At 40.4% G+C, this 19,936-nt stretch overlaps 1 protein-coding gene across 2 annotated transcripts; it reads right to left on the bottom strand.

The window, feature by feature from the left end:
- Positions 1 to 1,207: 1,207 nt before the first annotated feature.
- adtrp1 (androgen dependent TFPI regulating protein 1) lies at positions 1,208 to 15,184 on the bottom strand. Of its 2 annotated transcripts, XM_069884703.1 has the most exons (6): positions 14,933 to 15,184; positions 14,392 to 14,541; positions 14,206 to 14,307; positions 3,543 to 3,658; positions 2,635 to 2,786; positions 1,208 to 1,792 (listed from the first exon to the last, which is right to left on the bottom strand). In XM_069884703.1, the coding sequence occupies exons 1-6, from the start codon at positions 15,089 to 15,091 to the stop codon at positions 1,761 to 1,763; spliced, it is 711 nt and encodes a 236-aa protein (XP_069740804.1). In that variant the 5' UTR covers positions 15,092 to 15,184; the 3' UTR covers positions 1,208 to 1,760. The 2 variants fall into 2 exon arrangements, with proteins under 2 accessions (XP_069740804.1, XP_069740805.1); XM_069884704.1 differs by lacking the exon at positions 2,635 to 2,786 and having other exon boundaries at positions 14,933 to 15,182.
- Positions 15,185 to 19,936: the final 4,752 nt, after the last annotated feature.

Here is a 19,936-nt window from a genome sequence, read left to right as displayed (position 1 = left end):
CTTTTGAATTTGTAATAAACATTTGTATAATCTGAACTGCTCTCGGTGTGTCTATTTTCTTTTGGTAGCTCAAACACTGTGACCAATTTAAAATGAACAAAGTGAGAGGTACAAGTTTACCCAAGACAGCATGATACAGTATAATTGGTTACACAGGTTATAAATCACACCCCAAAAGTTAAAAAAATGGGATCCAACATTATCAGATAGATGTTTTCGCTGCAAGAAGGAAATGGGAACAACAGTACATGCAATTTGGGCATGCGAGAAAGTGAAAAAGTTTTGGAAAGATCTAAATCAAGTATTAAATAATATCACAAAAAGCAACATACCAAAAAATCCAGAGATCTTTCTTCTAAGTAAAATAAGTAAAGAATTAGGCCTCAAACTGGATGAAGCGCAAAAAAGATTTATTATGATAGCCTTAGCTGTAGCAAAAAAATGTATAATGTCAACTTGGAAATCAGAAGAGAGCCTGAGAATACAGCAATGGTATATGGAAATGAATAAATGCATTCCATTGGAAAAAATAACATACAATTTAAAAAATAAAATCACATTATTTGAACAAATTTGGGAACCGTACATGGAACATAACAGAGAGGGCTTGCCTCGGACTTCCTACCCCCTAAAATGATAAGACGACGAAATGACTTGATCCAGTGTGTAAAAGTAGACGACACATTTTTCTTGTTTATTTTCATTGTGTGATAACATTGTTTAATGGTTTTATTGTATTGTATATGTTGAATATATGTGTTGGAAGGGGGGAGGGAAGGTAGGGGGAAAAAAGGGTGAAAATGCCACTATGTATATTTAAGAGGGAAATGTTTGTATGTATTTTGGTTGATATGGTTCACTGTGTAAAATAAAAAAAATATTTAAAAAAATGTGAGAAATCCCCGCCATTAAATTCCCCTCCCTCAACATCAGAAATCCCCTCCATGAAACACTCATCTCACAATGTCAACAGTTCCCTCCATCAGAAACATCCCTCACTTAATATGAGGAGTCTAGGATTGACCATATCTCATACCTTCACCCTCCCCTTCTCTCAATGTTACCATTTTTTTTCATTGTGCCATAATTAACTCATGATGACTGAAAACAGTGTACCATTCTAAGCTTTTCACCATCACTATGAGCTACAAGTATGTCTGTGGATCACACACATCACTTTCTCATATGGATAAATGAGCCCACAACATTATGGAGCAACTAATTACAGTTTATTAACAAAGACTGTTACACCCCTCATTAACATTACATTAAAATGAGATGTATCTTAATGTGGAAATGTTTCAGTGTTTGAGGTCCCTAAATTAAATCAGTGCTTGAGGTCAGGAAGAAGCCTCTGAAGTCCAATACATGACTGGAACTTAACCAGGTCTAGGATCAATGGTTAATGTCCAAGATGAGACAGAGATCAGAGCAAAGAACAGGGTTGTTGAAAGTACAGAGGAAAGGACTTGACTTAATTTTGATCACAAATAGTTCAGAACATGGAACAGCCTGTGTTTCTCTCATCCTCCCATGTTCTTTACCCCAGAGTTAATGCTGGCTACCAGCAGCTGAGTCAGGAGTATGGGCTTGTGGTATCACTAAACTCAGTGACAAATTTCTGTTCCCCATCCCTGAGTCTCATCATTCGGTATCCCTTGGCATTACCTCTAAGTGACTGACGTAGAGAATGAGAGAGCATTCAAAGATATGGCAGCAATCACCCTTCAAAAAGTACATCTGCCATCATAAAGAGCTGTTCAATTCAGCTTTTTCAGTGATTCTGCTGCACCTGCAATAAAATAGGAAAATAGTCAGAGCAAATGGTTCATGCCACACTCACTGTTACTTAATCAAAACCACTGGCAGACTAATATACATATTCTAAGAAATTCTTAGAGAGAATTATTAGCTATCTGAAGTTTAAAATCCCTCTAAACTGTCCTAAAACAATTCCCAAGGCATTGTACAAGTCAGATACTTATTCACCTCCCCTTAAACTAACTATTTCTAGTGCTGCTTACTCCTCATTCTGTGTTTAAGTATCTATTCTTTGTATCTTTTGTTACATATTAGAATCCTGACAACAAAACTCCACGCATATACATTTGGTTGGAGCAGTAAAATAAAGATTGCATCTAACTCAGCTCTGGACAATGGGTGAGAATGCACTGCAGGAAATGAGTCTAACATGGTGAAGAACAGAAGGCAAGTTGGTATTGAAGGATGTGGGTTTAATTTCGGCCATGGACTGGAAGCAGGTTGATACCAGAAGCCAGTCGAATCCATGACCTTCAAATGTGGTGAGAACTGGGAAGAGTAGTTGTTAACAACATTCAGGGCTAAGAAGAAATAATGGATGATCAATAATTTACTGAACATAGGACTATGGATCTCATACGTAGGTTGTGTTCAGAAAGGACATGAAAAGCCAGAGAGATGATTTAAAAAAGAGCAACCACTTGACACGGCATAGTCCACACACCAGTTTGATTGCAAAGAATTAATATAAGGGTCAACAGGTCAGTGACTTGAAGTGACCTTGTACTAGGATCAAATGGAAGAGCTCTACTGGATGGACTGTTTCCTGAGACTGAGGTCATGCAGCATCTGCTTCTGGTCTTTGTGACTTACCCCATCTCCAGTGATGCAGTTTCTCTCCCACAATATAAAGTGAAACAGATACTAGAACAGCTATTGTAAGAAAAATTCCCAAGGCAATGGGGCTCAGCACCTCCATAATGGGATACACCCAGATGGCTGATATGTGGTGAATCCACAGCACCCTGAATAAGAGGAAAAGACAGTAAGGCATGTCAACAAGATCATTCCTTGTCCAAGGGCACATCAGGGTAGAAGCCATCGGGGTACAGGCAAAATCTGAAGTCAAAAAGAATCTGCTGGAGGAACTCTACGGGTCAAGCAGCATCTGTGGGAGAATAAAAATGGTTGACATTTCCATAGGCAGATTGCATTTGCCTTCAGTGTAGACAGGCTTTTGGCCAAAATTTAAAGAAGACCTTTCAACTCCATACCTCAACCATAACACTCACTGCTTAACTGATCCAAAGGAGCAGGGCAGGGTGGAGGAGATTGCAGGAAGTGTGAGAGGAGGTGCCCAGACCTTATGGAATTGGTGGGAAAGAAATAATGGCAGTGATGGGGAAAGTGACCTGAGGCAAGAAGTCAGAAGAACATAACTACAATAGAGCAAGAGGGCAAGTGAAATGAGAGATATTGGGTAAAAATAGAGAGAAGGACAGAGGTGAGTAAGAAAACTAGAGGTGGAGAGGCTGAGAGGGAGGGCAGGGGAATACACAGAAACTGGGTCAAACAAGCAATTGAGAAAAGGGAGATGGGGCAATTTAGAGAGGGGGAAATCAGGAGAGAGAGAGTATGTTTGTGAGGGGGAGGGAGGGGCAGGAACATCAGAAGCAGGATTGTGAGAGAGGTGGGGAGAAAAGGGTGCATCTCAAAGAGGCGCCCTGTATAAAGTCAGCAGTTGTATTATAAAGCATGGAAAATAATTTCAAGTAACTTACCATAATAAGTAGCAGCTGCAGAAAGCAACAAGAACGGCAATGCCTCCCTTGCGACTGGGACAGTGATGCGGCACAATGGTCAGCTCCACCATTAGTATCACTAGAACCAGCGTGTGCTGCAATGAAAAATAGGGTGTGTGTGTGTGAATGGAATAGCGAGGCATCACCAAGATGATGCTTCTGAGGAAGGATAAATAGAAATAGTTAATGACTTTATTGGGTGGGGTGAGAGTAAAGTGGGACAATGCCTCACCCCTCCTCCCAAACTCACTTTCAGCCATGTTGCAAGAAGCCAAGATACAGCATCCAAAGTTGGGTCAATAGTAACAATAAATAACATTTATCACATCCAACCCAGCATTTCTGTGCTGGTCTAATCTAATCCCACCTTTCACCTAGCCCTGCAGGCCACTGCTCATCAGAATACTGTTGAAAAATGATGGAGGTTTCTCCCTCTACCACATACCCTTTTAGCCAGAGAGGATCAAACCCTCACCACTTTTTGTGATAACAGAATCTTTCTTCAGCTCCCTTCTATCTTTCTACTGTTTGCTTTAAGCATGCACCCTGATGCCTCTACTGACAGGAGTTGGTCCTTCTTATTTATTCCACCTCATTGTCACATCCACCCTTGTAAAATCATCACTCAGCTCCTCTATGCAAATTAAAACTCAGCATAATTAAACCTTCCTCAAAACTACACTTTTCAATTTTTGTTGAAACCTTCATACATCTTACCTCCATCTTCTCTAGTGTAATCACATCTTTCCAGTATCATGGTGCCCAGTACTGTTTGCACTGGTCAAGCTGGAGTTCAACTAGTACTCTATAAAATCAACTGCTTTTATATTGCATACCAAATTTAATATCTTGAAGGACTTTTCTCTCCTGTCCTGCTTTTCTCTCATTTCCCCATGGTAGGGGAGTCAAGGATAAGAAAACACAACTTCAGGATTAACAGGCATCCATTTAAAGCAGAGATGCACAGGAATTTCTTTAGCTGGAGAGTGGTGAACCTCTGGAATTTGCTATCATAAGTGGCTGTGGAGGCCGGACTGTTGGGTGTCTTTAAGGCAGAGATTAAAAGGTACCTGAATAGTCAGGGTATTAAGGTTATGGGAAGACAGCAGAGAGGGGCTGAGTGAGAGAATGGATCAGGTCATGATGGAATAACAGAGCAGACTCATGGGACAAATGGCCTACTTCTGCTCCTATGGTCTTATGGACAAACCCTCCAAGAATGCATTCCTTTGTTCTACTCACTATCCTTCCATTTATGGATTTCTTACATCTTTCCAAATACAATACAGGTGCACAATCCTTTATCCGGAACCCTTGGGGGACAGTGAGTTACAAATTTTGGATTTCTCTGGATTTCAGAATAAAATCCAGCTGCCCCAGATTTAAGCCCACCCTTCCAGTTGTGCTGGCGTCTCTAACCCCCTTGCCCATCCGAGTCATGCTGCCGTCTCTCCCCCGCCCACCCGAGTTGCACTGCCGTCTCGCTCCCTCCCGCCCATTCGAGTCGCGATGCCGTCTTTCTCTCACCCCGCCCGAGTCGCAGTGCATCACTCTCTACCCCCTGCCCACCCGAGTCGCACTGCCGTCTCTCTCCCCCCGCCCGTCGTGCTGCCGTCTCTCTCCCCCCGCTCATCGTGCTGCCGTCTCTCTCCCTCCACCCATCCAAGTCGAGCTACCGTATCTCTCCCTCCCGCCCACCTGCTGCACTGCCATCTCTCTCCCCCCACCCGCCAGAGTCGCGGTGCCGTCTCTCTCCCCCAACCCACCCAAGTCGCGCGGCCGTCTCTCCCCCCCCCCCCACCCCCCGGCCAACCTAGCCAGGCTGCTGTCTCTCTCTCTCTCTCCCCACTGTACCAGCACCAGGAAAAAATGCTGGATTTTGGAGCTTTCCAGATTTTAGATGTCCGGATAATGGATTGTGTACCTGTACCTTAAGCTTTCTTCCTCACCAGTTAGCCCATCAATGAAGATTCACTTCATGTCCAATTGCTGCTTAATTCATTGTCAGAAATGCCAGCCTTGAAGAAGCTCTGCTCCTTTGATGGGAATTTTGCTGTATTCAACCTCAATAGCTTCCATTTCCAATTTTGCTTTTGACAAATATTGACCAAAACTTACTTCCAAAGCCACATCACTTTCCTTCACAAATATCTTCTTTTCCAACTTATCCCACATGGATTCCAACTGTAATTTCACCCTCTTTGGCTCTGATCCATCCATAATCACATGTATAAATATGTTCAAACTATTGGTGTTTTGTTTATCACTGCTCTTGCCACTTCTTGAGATCCACACTTAATGCCATGCTTGGCATATAAAGGTTCTTGACTTCCCTGCCACACCAATTCACCCTTTTTTAATTTCTCACACTATGAACCATATTAACCAAAATATGTACAAACATTTCTCATTAAATATACAGTGACATTTTCCCCCCTTCCCTCCCTCCCTTCCTCCCCATTCCCACCCCCCTCCAAAACCAATAAATATTAAACTTATACAATACAATAAAACCATAAAACAATGTCTTCACACAAGAGAAAAACAAACAAGAAAAATATGTCATGTACTTTTACACACTAAATCTAATCATTTTTGTCTTCTTATCCTTTTAGGAGATGGAGGTCTGAGGCAAGCTCTCTCTGTTATGTTCCATTTATGGATCCCAAATTTGTTCAAACAATGTAACTTTATTTTTTAAATTATATGTTATTTTTTCCAATGGAATACATTTATTCATTTCCATGTACCATTGCTGTATTCTCAGGCTCTCTTCCATTTTCCAAAATGACATTATATATTTTTTTGGAACTGCTAAGGCTGGCAAAATGAATCTTTTTTGCGCTTTATTCAATTTGAGGCTTAATTCTTTACTTATGTTACTTAAAAGGAAGATTTCTGGATTTTTTTGGTATGTTGTTTTTCATGATTTTATTTAATATCTGATTTAGTTCTTCCCAAAATGTATTCACTTTTGTACATACCCAAATTGCATGTATTGTTGTTCATTTTTACAGCGAAAACATCTATCTGATATTGTTGGATCCCATTCTTTTAATTTTTGAGAAGTGATATATAACGTGTGTAACCAATTATACTGTATCATGCGTAACCTTGTGTTTATTATATTCTTCATAGTTCCAGAACATAACTTTTCCCATGGTTCATTCTTTATCTTTATATTTAGTCCTTTTCCCACTTTTGTTTGGATTTATAGCTTATTTAATCATTTTTCTTACCTTGCAGCTTAATGTACATATTTGTTATAAATCTTTTAATTATCATTGTATCTGTAATCACCTATTCAAAGCTGCTTCCTTCTGGTAATCTCAATCTGTTTCCCAATTTATCCTTGAAATAAGCTTTCAGTTGATGGTATGCAAACATTGTACTGTGAGTTATTCCATATTTGTCTTTCAACTGTTCAAATGTTAATACATTATTTCCCAAAAAACAATGTTCTATTCTCTTGATTCCTTTTCTCTCCCATTCTCTAAAGGAAAGGTTATCTATTGTAAAAGGGATTAGCGGATTTTGTGTCAATAACATTTTTGGTATTTGGTAATTCACTTTTTTCCTTTCTATGTGTATCTTCCATATATTAAGTAAATGATGCAATACTGGTGAGCTGTTATATTGCACCAGCTTTTCATCCCATTTATAATGTATATGTTCTGGTACCTTCTCTCCTATTTTATCTAGTTCTATCTTAGTCCAGTCTGGTTTTTCTCTCATATGGTAAAAATCTGATAAATTCCTTAATTGTGCGACTCTGTAATAATTTCTGAAGTTTGGTAACTGCAAACCACCTTGGTTATACATCTGTTTATTTATCTAGCGTTACCCTCGGTTTCCCCCCTTTCCACAAGAATTTCCTTATTATTCTCTTAAGTTCAACAAAGAATTTTTCTGTTAAGGGAATTGGTAATGTTTGAAATAAGTATTGTATCCTTGGGAACACATTCATTTTAATGCAGTTCACCCTCCCTATCAACGTTAGCAGTGGTTCTTTCCAATGTTCTAAGTCTTCCTGCAATTTCTTTGTTAATGGCTGATAATTTAGTTTGTACAAGTGGCTTAAGTTATTGTCTAACCTGATACCTAGTTATTGGATTGCTTGTGCTTGCCATTTAAATGGTGATTCTTTTTAAAATTCTGTATAATCCACATTACTCATTGGCATCACTTCACTTTTATTTGCATTGACATTGTACCCCGATATATCTCCATATTCCTTCAATTTCTTATGTACTTCTTTTATTGATATCTCTGGTTCTGTTAACTGCAAATAACCATAACCATATAACCATTTATGGAGTGGAAACAGGCCATGTTGGCCTTTCGAGTCCGCACCGGTTCACTGATTTTGTGCACCCTCTTCAGGCATTGGTCCCGGTAGATTTTCATTCAATAACGATGAGCGAATTCAATGCAGGTGGAATCTTATTGAAATTGAAAGCAAGATTGTTGTCCTGGCACCACACAACCAGATTCTTGATCTCCATCCTGCTCTCTGACTCATGGTCATTATTGACTAAAACTTACCTTTATAAACATTAAGCAGTCTCAACGGATTGCAGTTATGTATTTCTTCAATATTCCTTCACAAATACTGCAAGTGATTAATGCATCACAAGTACTCACGGAGTTTGCGATCCATTTCCTCACAACGACGCACTTCATTTAGAAATTTGCGTTGAAATACCATGATGTATCCAATGTCCTTCTTAAATGTATTATTGAATCCCCTGCCTCCACTCTTTCAAAAAAGATCAAACGACCCATTGCATAAATAGATATCCAGCTCATCTTGCCTCTGGCCTTTTTGCCAATTATTTTCAGTCTGTCAGGTACATCATACTTTTGCACTGCTAAGCTTGTGTCATTTTGATTCCTGTATAGACCATATGCTTCACAGTTTCCAATGAACATGTTTTAAAGCCTAACATTCCTTCTCTGAACTATTTTGCATTAACGGACTTTTCTCCCCCAGTAAGCTGACTGCTGAGTTATTCTTTATTAATCATTTCATTTTGTAGCTCTTATTTCACCCTGCAACTTCAACATGTCATTCTCTAAATTTAGCATTGTTCCTCCGATGAATATCTATATTCGCAGGACAAATGCTTTGGCCTAATTTCTAACAGTGATACACAATGGTGAATGTGTGTTAAGCTGATTTTATACTCCTTCTCCTTTATTTTTATCTCTTTTAATTTGTTTTCTTTTCTTATCAGCTCTGCCAATGGTTCTATTGCTAAGGCAAACAATGAGGGGGATAATGGACATCCCTGCCTCGTCGATTTACTTAATTTGAATTGGTTTGATACATATCCATTTACTACTACCTTTGCCAACGATCCATTATATAATGCTTTAATCCAGTTAATATATTTTTCTGGCAGATAGATCTTCTGTAATACTTTAAATAAGTAGTTCCACTCTATCCTGTCAAAAGCTTTTTCTACATCTAAGGCAATTGCCACCGTTGGTTTTTCACTTCCTTGAGCTGCATGAATTAAATTATTAAGTTTACAGACATTGTTTGCTGTTCGTCTTTTCTTGACAAATCCAGTTTGATCTTGTTTTACTATTTTTGGTACACATTCGGCCAATCTGTTTGTTTATAATTTCGCTATTATCTTATAATCTGAGTTAAATAGAGATATTGGTCTATATGATGCTGGTGTTAATGGATCCTTCCCCGTCTTTGGTATTACTGTGATTATTGCTGTCTTACATGAGACTGGTAAGTTTTGTGTTTCTTCTACCTGATTCATTCCTTCCAGGAGAGGAGGAATTATAACTCTTCAAATGTTTTATAAAATTCTATTGGAAATCCATCCTCTCCTGGTGTTACATTGTTTGGCAGCTTTTTTAATATCTCCTGTACTTCCTCTATTTTAAATGGATTTATCAGTTTGTTTTGATTCTCTTCTTGCATTTTCAGCAGTTCAATTTTAGATAAAAACTCTTCTATTTTATTATCTTTCCCCTCATTCTCAGTTTGGTATAATTGTTCATAAAATTCCTTAAAGTTCTCATTAATCTCTATTGCATTATATGTCATTTGTTTATCCTTTTCCCTTGATGCCAATACAGTTCTTTTAGCTTGTTTTGTTTTAAGTTGGCATGCCAATATTTAAGTGTTTTTTCTCCCAATCTGTAATACTTTTGCTTTGCTTTCATTATGTTCTTCTCCACCTTATATGTTGGCAATGTCTCATATTTTATTTTTTTGTCCGCCAATTCTCTCTTTTTCTTTATATCGTCCCTTTTTACTAGTTCCTTTTCTGTACTTACTATCTCCCTTTCCAGCTGCTCTATTTCCCGATTGTGTTCCTTTTTCATCTTAGTTATATAACTTATTGTCTGTCCTCTAATGAAGGCTTTCATTGCATCCCATAGTATAAATTTATCTTTAACTGATTCTGTGTTTATTTCAAATATTTTAATTAGACGTTCAATAAACTCTCTAAATTCCTGTCTTTTAAGTAGCATGGGGTTTAACATCTATATGTTCTTGTGAGATGTCCTCCAGTTCTATTGCTAATAGCAGGGGTGAATGATATGAAAGTAGTCTAGCTTTATATTCAGTTTTCCTGACACTCCCTTGAATATGAGCAGACAACAAAATCCTTGAGTATGTTTTATGCCTACTCGAGTAATATGAATTTTCCTTCTCTTTTGGGTGCTTCCTCCTCCATATATCCATGTTTCATTTCCTGCATTGATTTAACCATAAATTTGGCTACTTTATTCTTTTTGCTTGTCTTTTGTCCAGTTTTATCCAACATTGGATCCAAATTAAGTTTTAAATCCCCTCCTCTCAACATATTTCCTTGTGTATCTGCAATCTTCAAAAAAATATCTTGCATAAACTTTTAATCCTCTTCATTAGGTGCATATATATTGAGCAAATTCCAAAATTCTGAGTATATCTGACACTTTATCATTACATACCTCCCTGTTGGATCTGCTATTTCCATCTCCATCTTGATTGGTACATTTTTGTTAATTAATATGGCTACACCTCTAGCTTTTGAATTATATGATGCTGCTGTTACGTGTCCTACCCAGTCTCTCTTTAATTTGCTATGTTCCACTTCAGTTAGATGCGTTTCATGCACAAATACTATGTCTATTTTTTTCTTTTTTCAGTAAATTTAGTAGCCTCTTCCTTTTAATTTGGTTATGTATCCATTAATATTTATAGTCATATAGTTTAAAGTGGCCACCTTATGTCTTATTTACACCTCTTTTCCGCCTCCTCGCCACCTCCATCCCCTTTTTTCCCATTTTTGTCTTTTAAGTTTCCCTTTTTAAACTCAATGTATGACAACATATTTAAAAGATAAAATACTCCAACAATTCCCACACCCAATAACACCTTAACCCCAAATGAACCCCCACCTCTCTGAGTGACTCCTTATCCCTTGCCGGGCAACCACAACTCACAGTGACGGTTATTCTCTACCCCCCCCCCACCAGAAAACACTTTTTTATATATATATCTGTATATAAAACAAAGATCTCTCTTTTTTTCCCCCCTTCTTCCTTCCCTTCCCTTCTATTTTCCATCTTTAGTTCTTTACATACAAATTATTTTTACTTTATATTATTACATCTTTATATATACTTTATTGCCGGTCTTCTTTCTTGTTATATCTCTTCTTCTATCCTGCAAACACTCTGTGAATTCTTGTGCTTTCTCTGGATCCGAAAACACCTTGCTTGTTCCCCAGGTATAAATATTTTAAGTACAGCTGGATATCTTACATGAATTTATAACCTTTTTTCCATAAAATTGTTTTCGCCGTATTAAATTCCTTCCTCTTCTTTAAGAGTTCAAAACTTATGTCTGGGTAAAAAAATATTTTTTGTCCCTTATATTCCAATGGCTTATCTTCTCTAACTTTATTCCTTGCCCGTTCCAGTATATTTTCTCTTGTCGTGTATCTCAAAAATTTTACTAAGATGGATCTTGGTTTTTGATGTGACTGCGGTTTCGTAGCTAGTGCTCTGTGTGCCCTTTCTATTTCCATTTCTTCATGCAAGTCTGTTGTTCCCAAAACCTTCGGGATCCATCCTTTTATAAATTCCTTCATGTCTGAGCCTTCTTCATCTTCCTTCAGGCCCACTATTTTTATGTTGTTTCACCTACTGTAGTTTTCCAACATATCAATTTTCTGAGATTGTGTCTCTTGTGTCTCTTTAATTTTTTGACACTTTCTTCCAATTTTTCTCTTAAATCATTTACTTCCAATTCTATAGCAGTTTCTCATTCCTCAACATTTTCTACTCTTTTCCCTATTTCTGTCATGACCAGTTCTAAACTTTGCATTTTATCTTCTGTTCTTTTCATTTTTCTTTTAATTGCACTACATTTTAATGATAACCAATCTTTTAATGACCTCATTTGTTCTTCAAAAAAGGCTTTATCTATATTTTGTCCATCTGTTTTACCTTCTTTTTCCCTGTGAAGATCTTTGTCTTCTTCCTCCTCTTCTTCTGTATCTGTACCTGTGCTTGTGTCTTCTTCTTTTCTTCTCTGTACCTGTGTCTCTTCTGCTCTTTCTGTTAAATTACTTCTATGTCATTGTCTGGCGTCCTCTTGGTAAGCCTCTTGCTGTTGGTCCTCCGGTTGCAGTCTGTCTGTTTGTCGGGTCTCCTGCTGTTGATCATCTTATCATCGGTCACCCTGCTGCCATTCTCCTTCTTTCGGCTCCTCGATCCTTTCTCGCCGTTATTTTGTTCCTCCAGCTGAGCGCCCCAATGCTGGGCGTCCCTCAGCTGGTCGCGTTGTAGCTGCCCGCTCCTCAGCTAAGCCTCCCTCCCACCGGTGTTCACTTTATCCTTTGATTGAGTACTGTATTCAGGTAAGGAGTTCTTCTTTCTTCTGCGGTGATTTTCCTTCATTTTTTTCCGTTGTTTCTTTTTGGGTGTCATCTTCTGGTTCTTCTCTGTAACTTTATCTTGTATTTCTTGAGTTTTATATTTGTTGAGCTCTGTTTTTTCCAAACTTTTTTTTTCTTTTTTCTGGAGAGGACTGGTTCAACCCGACCGGCCACTACTCCATCACGTGACCCCTCCACCAATTCACCCTTATATCAAAACTGTCTTAGTCCGCAGTTCCACTTTATACTTTGTTGTATTCTGTGTTTCAACAAAAACATTCTACAAACATCAAAGATTGCAGACTTCAACAAGTTTTGGGTTTCCACAGCACTTCCTCATTAGTCAGGAAGGAGCAACAACACCGTGTTGCGTTCAAGAATAGGTTCAACAGGTTTAAAGAGAATCAAGGCTCAACAAGTAGTGTGCTTTATTTACTTACAATTCACAAAAGGGCACAGTCTAACATACACAGCACATAGTCATAGTATTCTGAAAAATGAAGCTTCAATTTCCTCAGCACCTCCCACCCACAGACATGGTATACCCAGAAACAAGGGTTTAACTTCTTCAGCACTCACCACCCACAGACACGGTATACCCAGAAATTAGGGTTTAACTTCTTCAGCACCCACTACCCACAGGCACAATATTCCACAAAACTAACGATTTCATACACATAAACTTGATCTTCTGAACCATTGCCCAAGGTTCAGAATTCAGGACAGGCCCATTGCATTTAGCCCTCCAGAGATGCCCAACACCTGCAGCCTGGAGTTCAATGATGGTATCTACGCAGCAGCAGCAAACAGAGAGAGAGAGAGAAAGAGAGAGAGAGAGAGAGAGAGAGAGAGAGAGAGAGAGGGAGGGAATAGAGACTGCACATGCTCGGTTTTTTCAATGCAAGGCCCATCCATTTGAATTGCGAGGAACAATTGTACATCAACCTCAGCTATGTGCAGATCTAACCCTTGACTGGCAAGTGAGGTGGCTTTTGACTAGGCTCCAGCCAGGTCACATGCCTCTCTGCAATCCACATTCCCACCAGATATTAGACAGAGAGGCCACACTATCCTCACAATCCACACTCCCAACAGGTTCCAGAAAGGCCACATGACCCTCCTCAATCCACACTACACGCTTATTCTCCCCAAGGAGCTTGAGGGAGGGCAAGGGTACTGGGACCCATCTTGACAATATTTTACAGGAGCACAATTGAGAGTATCCTATCTGGCTGCATCATTGTTGGGTATGGTATCTGCAAAGGATCAGACCAGAAATCCATACAGAAGATCATCAAAACTGTCGAGAAGGTCACAGGGCCTCCCTTTCCTCTATTGACATTCTCTGGGAGCATTGCTTAAATACAGCTTAAAGACCCTTTCCATCCAGTGCACAGTGGCTTACCACCATCAAGAAGGAGGTGCAGAAGCATTAAAATCAGGATTGCCAGGATGGGAAATAGTTTCTTCCTGCAAGCTGAGATTGATAAATGGTAAGCTGTAACTGAGTAAATCATTCTAAAATTCTTTTTTAAATTTAGTTTAAATTATACCTTTATGCTTATTTGTGATCATTATGCATTGTGTATGTACATTCATTTTGGTCCAGAGAAACACTGTTTTGTCTGGTTCTATATGTATAGTCAGATAACAATAAACAAACTAAAATCAAACCCAGAATTGTCTCATGCCTCATTCCTATTTGGCTTGTAACCTAAAACATGCTACCACAGCACACTACTCACCATAGCGTGATTCAGCCACATTGGAATGATCTGGTCAAGAACTTTGGGGTAAACAAGCTCACGGTCATAGGCGTAAATCATCCAGAAACTCAAAACAACAAACTGAAAGAGAAAGAATAGGCTCAACTTTGGATGTCCAACTCCAGATCAGACCGAAATGGAAATGTGTTGATGGTGTACACTTACAAAGCCCACAGGGAATGCTAGAGCTGAGAAGAGCCAGTCCTGCAAAACACCAACATGACGAGTGAGGTGCTGGACTCTTTTATTTGGCTGAGGAAGGAGGCTCAGAAGATCTGTGAGGACGCACATTCCGAAAAAGCTGGTCTGCAGAATCTGGAGGATCATATATATAAGAAAATATATATTGGAAAAAATTCAGTGAGAAGCAGTCAAACACAATTTAATCTTACACAATGGTCACAGAAGATGTGGAGGAAGGAAAGTTATGGGAGGGAAATAGAGAAGGATAGAGGGTTGGATTGGATCGGGAGTGGATGGCAAGGAAGATGGGCACAGCCAAGGGAGGGACGGGGAATGGGTAGAACCACTGATGAGGTGGTTGAATGGTGGGACAGTCATAGGGGAGATGGGGCACAAACAAGGTCGATGCCAAGACTGGGTGGTGGAAGGGGAGGACGGAGCCAGCTGCTGGAGTCTGATGCCAGGCCAGCGAGGAATGGGGCAGAGCAGGGGCGAATCAGATCCGAGGGCAGGTCGGGCTCACCATGTTGATGAAGGTGAGATATTTCCAGCGCCCGCCATAAGAGGCGACGCCGATATGCCGGCCATCGGCGGTGACCGATATGTTCTGACGCACAGCGACTAAGTACCAAAGTAACGCAGTCAAGTGCAGGCCCAAACCAGCAACACGCCTGATCGCCATGATCCAGGTCCAGCCGGGTCCTGGACCAAGGACAGGGGGCGGGACCGGAGCGAAGACAAGAGGCGGAGCCTCGCCGGAGCGAGGACAGGGGGCGGGACCGGAGCGAAGACAAGAGGCGGAGCCTCGCCGGAGCGAGGACAGGGGGCGGGACCGGAGCGAAGACAAGAGGCGGAGCCTCGCCGGAGCGAGGACAGGGGGCGGGGCCGCACCACAGCCCAGCCACTCCAGTCTGCCAGAAGCCGGCGCTGGGTGAGCTCACACTTCCTGATAGTCAGCGACCCACCTTCCATGTTTGCCCTCGTTACATTGCCATTCACTCACTTTTACCCAGTGCCAGTTGATGAGGAAGCGTACTTCATGAGAGTTTTACTGTGAATTGCATGGGGACATGCACCATTCAGGGGCTGGATTGCAGTTTTCCCATTTATCGCTGTTGACGGCTCAGCGCCACATGACTGGACGAGGTAGCAGGGCGGTAGACTCGGTGGGATTCTACTCTGGCCAGCATACTCTTCCACAGGTGGGCTTCATGGCAACTCAGATGTCTGGCTTTCTTCGAGATTTGCAGTACTGAATACAGACGGTGCAGCAAGATTTTTTTTCGAGGGAAGCGTATGTACAAATTACGGTGAAATAAAGTTGGGGCATCACATTCTATCATTTAGTTGCACACAGGCACGGACATTCTCATACTCCGTCCCCTTTGTGATGAAGATCATCATTTGATGTCATGAAGTCCAGGTCCAGTGTATAGTTTTGCTCTTGCTATTTGCCATGCTGCTTTCAAATGCTGATCAACATAATACTTTGCCCCTATTATTTGACTTGATGCCATGACACTTCATGGGTGAATATTGAGGACTCCCAGCTGTGTTTCACGGATTTTAGTAAGGCATTCGACATCGTCCCTCATGGTTAGATCATTCAGAAGGTCATGGAACCTTGGCTGCATGAATTTGGAATTGATTTGCGTACAAAAGGCAGAAGGTGTGAGTAGATCGAATGTATTCCGCTGGAGGTCTGTGATGAGTAGCATTCTGAAAGGATGTTTTGGACCATTGATCTTTTGTGATTTTTATAAATTATGTGAACAAAGTAGTATATGGGTGGGCCAATGTCAAGATTCTTAACTGTGAAGGAGCAAAGGGATCTTGGGTAAGTCCTTTGATCCCTCAAGGTTGCTGAACACATAGGCTGGTATGGTGTGTTGGCCTTCATTAGTCAGGGGATTGAGTTCAAGAGTCTTGAGGTAATGTAGCTCTATGAAACCCCAGTTAGACCACAATAAGTATTGTGTTCAGTTCTGGTCACCTCATTGCAGGAAGGATGTAAAAGCTTTAGAGAAGGTGCAGAGGAGATTGACCAGGATGTTGTCAGGATTGGAGTATATGTGTTATGAAGTGAGGTTGATCGAGCAAAGGGTTTTCTTTTTAAAGTAACGAAGGATGAGAAGTGACATAATATTACTGAAGTTATATAAGATTATGAGAGGCAGAAATAGGGTGGACAACCAGGATATTTTTCCTGGGGTGACAATAGCAAATCTAGAGGACATTTGTTAAGATAAGTGGAGAAAAATTTAGAGGGGACATCAAAGGTAATTTTTTTTTATTTTTTTTTTTTACACAGAATGCATTGCCAGGGGTGTTAGTGGAGGCAGGTACAATAGGAACATTTAAAAGACACTTAGATAGGCACATGGATGTAAGAAAAAAATTAGAGTTTTGGGTAGCAAGAATTAGATTTTTGTGGAGTCAGTATATAAAGGTTGGAACAGCATCATGGGCAGAAGAGCCTCTAGTGTGTTGTAATGTTCCATGCATTGATAATTTTAATAGGGCAGGATGTTTCAAGAATCATGACAGAGGAGGGAATCACCTACTTGGGTGCAAATGGGATTGCATGCAATGGGGGAAGAGGACAGCAAAAGATTTTTATATGCAAATGGGATACCAAATTAAGAGCAAAAAAAATCCTGGATAAACCCATATTGAAACATCTGATTAAAATCTGACACGAGACCAATGAGTGTGTTGGATAAAAAGTGGGAATATTGCTAAAGGCACCAGAGACTCATAATGAAATGATGCCTATGAACTTGGGGCAATAAAATCTTGGAGATCTGGCATCGGCAGGGGATCCGGTACATTGAGGACTGCTACGAAAGGAGACAGCATATGTCGTTCAAACAGCTAAAAGGTAAATAGAATTTGTTTTATGGGACCTTTCACTGTTTCCTTCAGTTAAGATAATTTCTAAGGAATAGGTGGGGCCCAACAGTAACCCTGCCTACACCTAGCGAAGTTGAGGGGAGGCTTTGACTGGGAAATGCCCCCAAATTTATTTCAAGAATGTACTCTGTACTCCAAGGTCAGAACCCCAAGCAAGGGCTACACAGATCAAGAGAGGGATGGGAGTCAGACTCAGGTATCACAATTAGTGAGAGATGCTGGCCAGACTAGTGCAGAGACAGTGTGACAACAGTGATTAATTCTAGATACAGATTGGTTCAATACAACTTTCTACACCAGTTCTACCTCACATTGCAAAAGATTCACAAGGTAAAACCAGAGGTGACAGAGATGTGTTTCAGGTGTGCAGTAGAGTTGGGAACATTTGTTCACGCAACTTGGTCTTGTGTAAAGGTGGGGCCCATTTTGGCAGGATTTAGCTGATAAACTAACCAGGATAACAAAAGTAACCTTTCCACTGGACCCAACATTGCATCTACTGGGGAACCTCATGGACATAAGCTATAAATTAACCAAATTCCAAATTGAATTCATATTAATTGCAAAAACATGTATAGTGATGATATGGAAGTCTGACTCCCCTCTCCTTGTCAGTAGGTGGACTACAGAGATGAATTCCCATGAAAAAAAAATCATATATAATCTTACAATCTGAAACAGCGTCTTTGTTAAAATATGTCAACCATATCTGATGTACATGGGAGCACAACTGTAGCCACACCCCCAACAAAAATGCCAATAGGTGGATTAATAAAAAACAATGCCCATTGGAAGTGCACCCAGTGTTTTCTTTTTTTTAAAAGGGGGTGGGAGAGGGAGGGGGAAACATCTGTAGGTGGATATCTGTACATCTTGAAGTTATGAATGATGTTATTTCTTTGCTTTATTGATGGAAAACAAAAAAATAAAATATTTTAAATGTGACAGAGGAGTGGGCCCATTATCTTAAAACATGATCCTGTGAGTTGTGAACATAAAACGACAATAAGTAGGCTATATCACTTCTCAAAGCTGATGTATCATATATTAAGATTATGGTTAACTTGATCTGATCAGATATCCAATCTGTTTTCCTTACATACTCTAATTTCTTCATAGAACAGAAACCTGTCCATTTCCATTTTCAATATTTTCAATCATCTGACCTCCACAATACTCTGAAGTAGAAAATACCAGAAATCCAAATCTACTGAGAGAAGAAATTCCTACTCATCTTTATTTAAAGTAGATGACCTCGTTTCTGAAACTGTGTGCCCCAGTCTGGATTTCCCCTGAAGGAAAAGCAACCTTTCATCATCTATCAACCCTCACCAGAAACTCATACTTCAATTTTACATGATAGAGGAATTAGGGGATATGGGGAGAAGGCAGGTAGGTGGAGTTAGGTGATAAATTAGATCAGCCATGATTGTATTGAATGGCGGAGCAGGCTCGATGGGCCATTTTTGGCCTACTCCTGTTCCTACTTCCTATGCTCTTATGTAATGAGATCACCTCTTATTTTTCTTAGTTCCAAAGCATGGTCAACCATCCCTCATGATTCTTCCTTCCAAAAGAGACAATCTCACTTCCCCACCTTGTAATTTATTTGCTATCTTTAGTCCATCTACACAATATTTATGTCTCTTTGCACAGCACTTACCACATTTACCTTTTAAGTTATTAGACTCTAGAATTTGTTTGTGCCACTGAGTCCAAATTTCATCCAATTTCAGATTCCCTCCCCAAAGCCCTTTTTGGAGAACAGGTCCTTTGTGTATGAGTGCGATATCCAATTGAAAGCCTTCTCCTGGTCTATGCTGACCAGTAAGGTGTCCACCTGAGGCAATGGTATCTCTGAGTAATGCATGGCTGTCAGAGAATTTCCTTCCTAGAACTGTGCAAGTTTGGTCTGGGTGGATCACCTGCCCGAGGACAGATGATGGCTTTGGACAGGATTTTGTAGTCAATATTTAACATTGGTATCCTCCTTTTTCCGTTTCTGTTTGAGGATGAGGGTGATGATGCCCTTCTTCATTGAGTCTGACATGCTGCTTACTAACAGGTCTAGGCCCATCAAGTCCCACAAAGCCGTATACAACTCAGCAGTGAAATGTCACCTTCCAGGAGTTTTACTCAACCCAAAGGACCAATTGGAGTCTGTCACAGCCGCAGGATAATTGGCTGGTCCAGACTCTCCTTCTTGCTTTTGTCCAAGACTGCTATGATAGATAAGAGGAAGATCTGTGAGGTAAATCTGTCTGTAGCCTTAGTGTTGTACCGTTCTGCATAATAGGATCTGATGATCCTCTATATGCTCGTCTGTGAGGATGTGACTGAACTGTTCTCTTCCTTAAGGATGTGGAATACAGAACTCCCTCTGTGAACCTTTTGGAAGAAGAAGCATGAGCACGTCTCATCCTGCTTCACTGTGTGGACTCTGGATCGGAGAATGATCTTGGAGGACTCTGAGGTGAATTGTGCGGCTCATCGGCTCTTTGCCTTTTGGAGTTCCTCTCTCACGTCCACCCCACTCGACTGCAGAAGGAGGAGTTGCTGCAGCTCAGTCTGGAGTTGGCTCTGTTCCCTCTGCCTCTATCTTGCTCGCTGAACA

The sequence above is a fragment of the Narcine bancroftii genome, chromosome 6 (genome assembly GCF_036971445.1).
Source record: "Narcine bancroftii isolate sNarBan1 chromosome 6, sNarBan1.hap1, whole genome shotgun sequence".
NCBI lineage: Eukaryota > Metazoa > Chordata > Chondrichthyes > Torpediniformes > Narcinidae > Narcine > Narcine bancroftii.
Note: the sequence above shows the minus strand (reverse complement) of the source record. Positions and strands in the feature narration are given on the sequence as shown.

Excerpts from the sequence above, each read along its gene's own strand:
- adtrp1 (XM_069884703.1), bottom strand. The coding sequence starts at position 15,091 with ATGGCGATCAGGCGTGTTGCTGGTTTGGGCCTGCACTTGACTGCGTTA. Across the intron at positions 14,542-14,932 it reads ATCTCACCTTCATCAACATG|ATTCTGCAGACCAGCTTTTT; the intron begins GTGAGCCCGACC and ends ATGATCCTCCAG. Across the intron at positions 1,793-2,634 it reads ACTGCATCACTGGAGATGGG|GTGCAGCAGAATCACTGAAA; the intron begins GTAAGTCACAAA and ends ATTTTATTGCAG.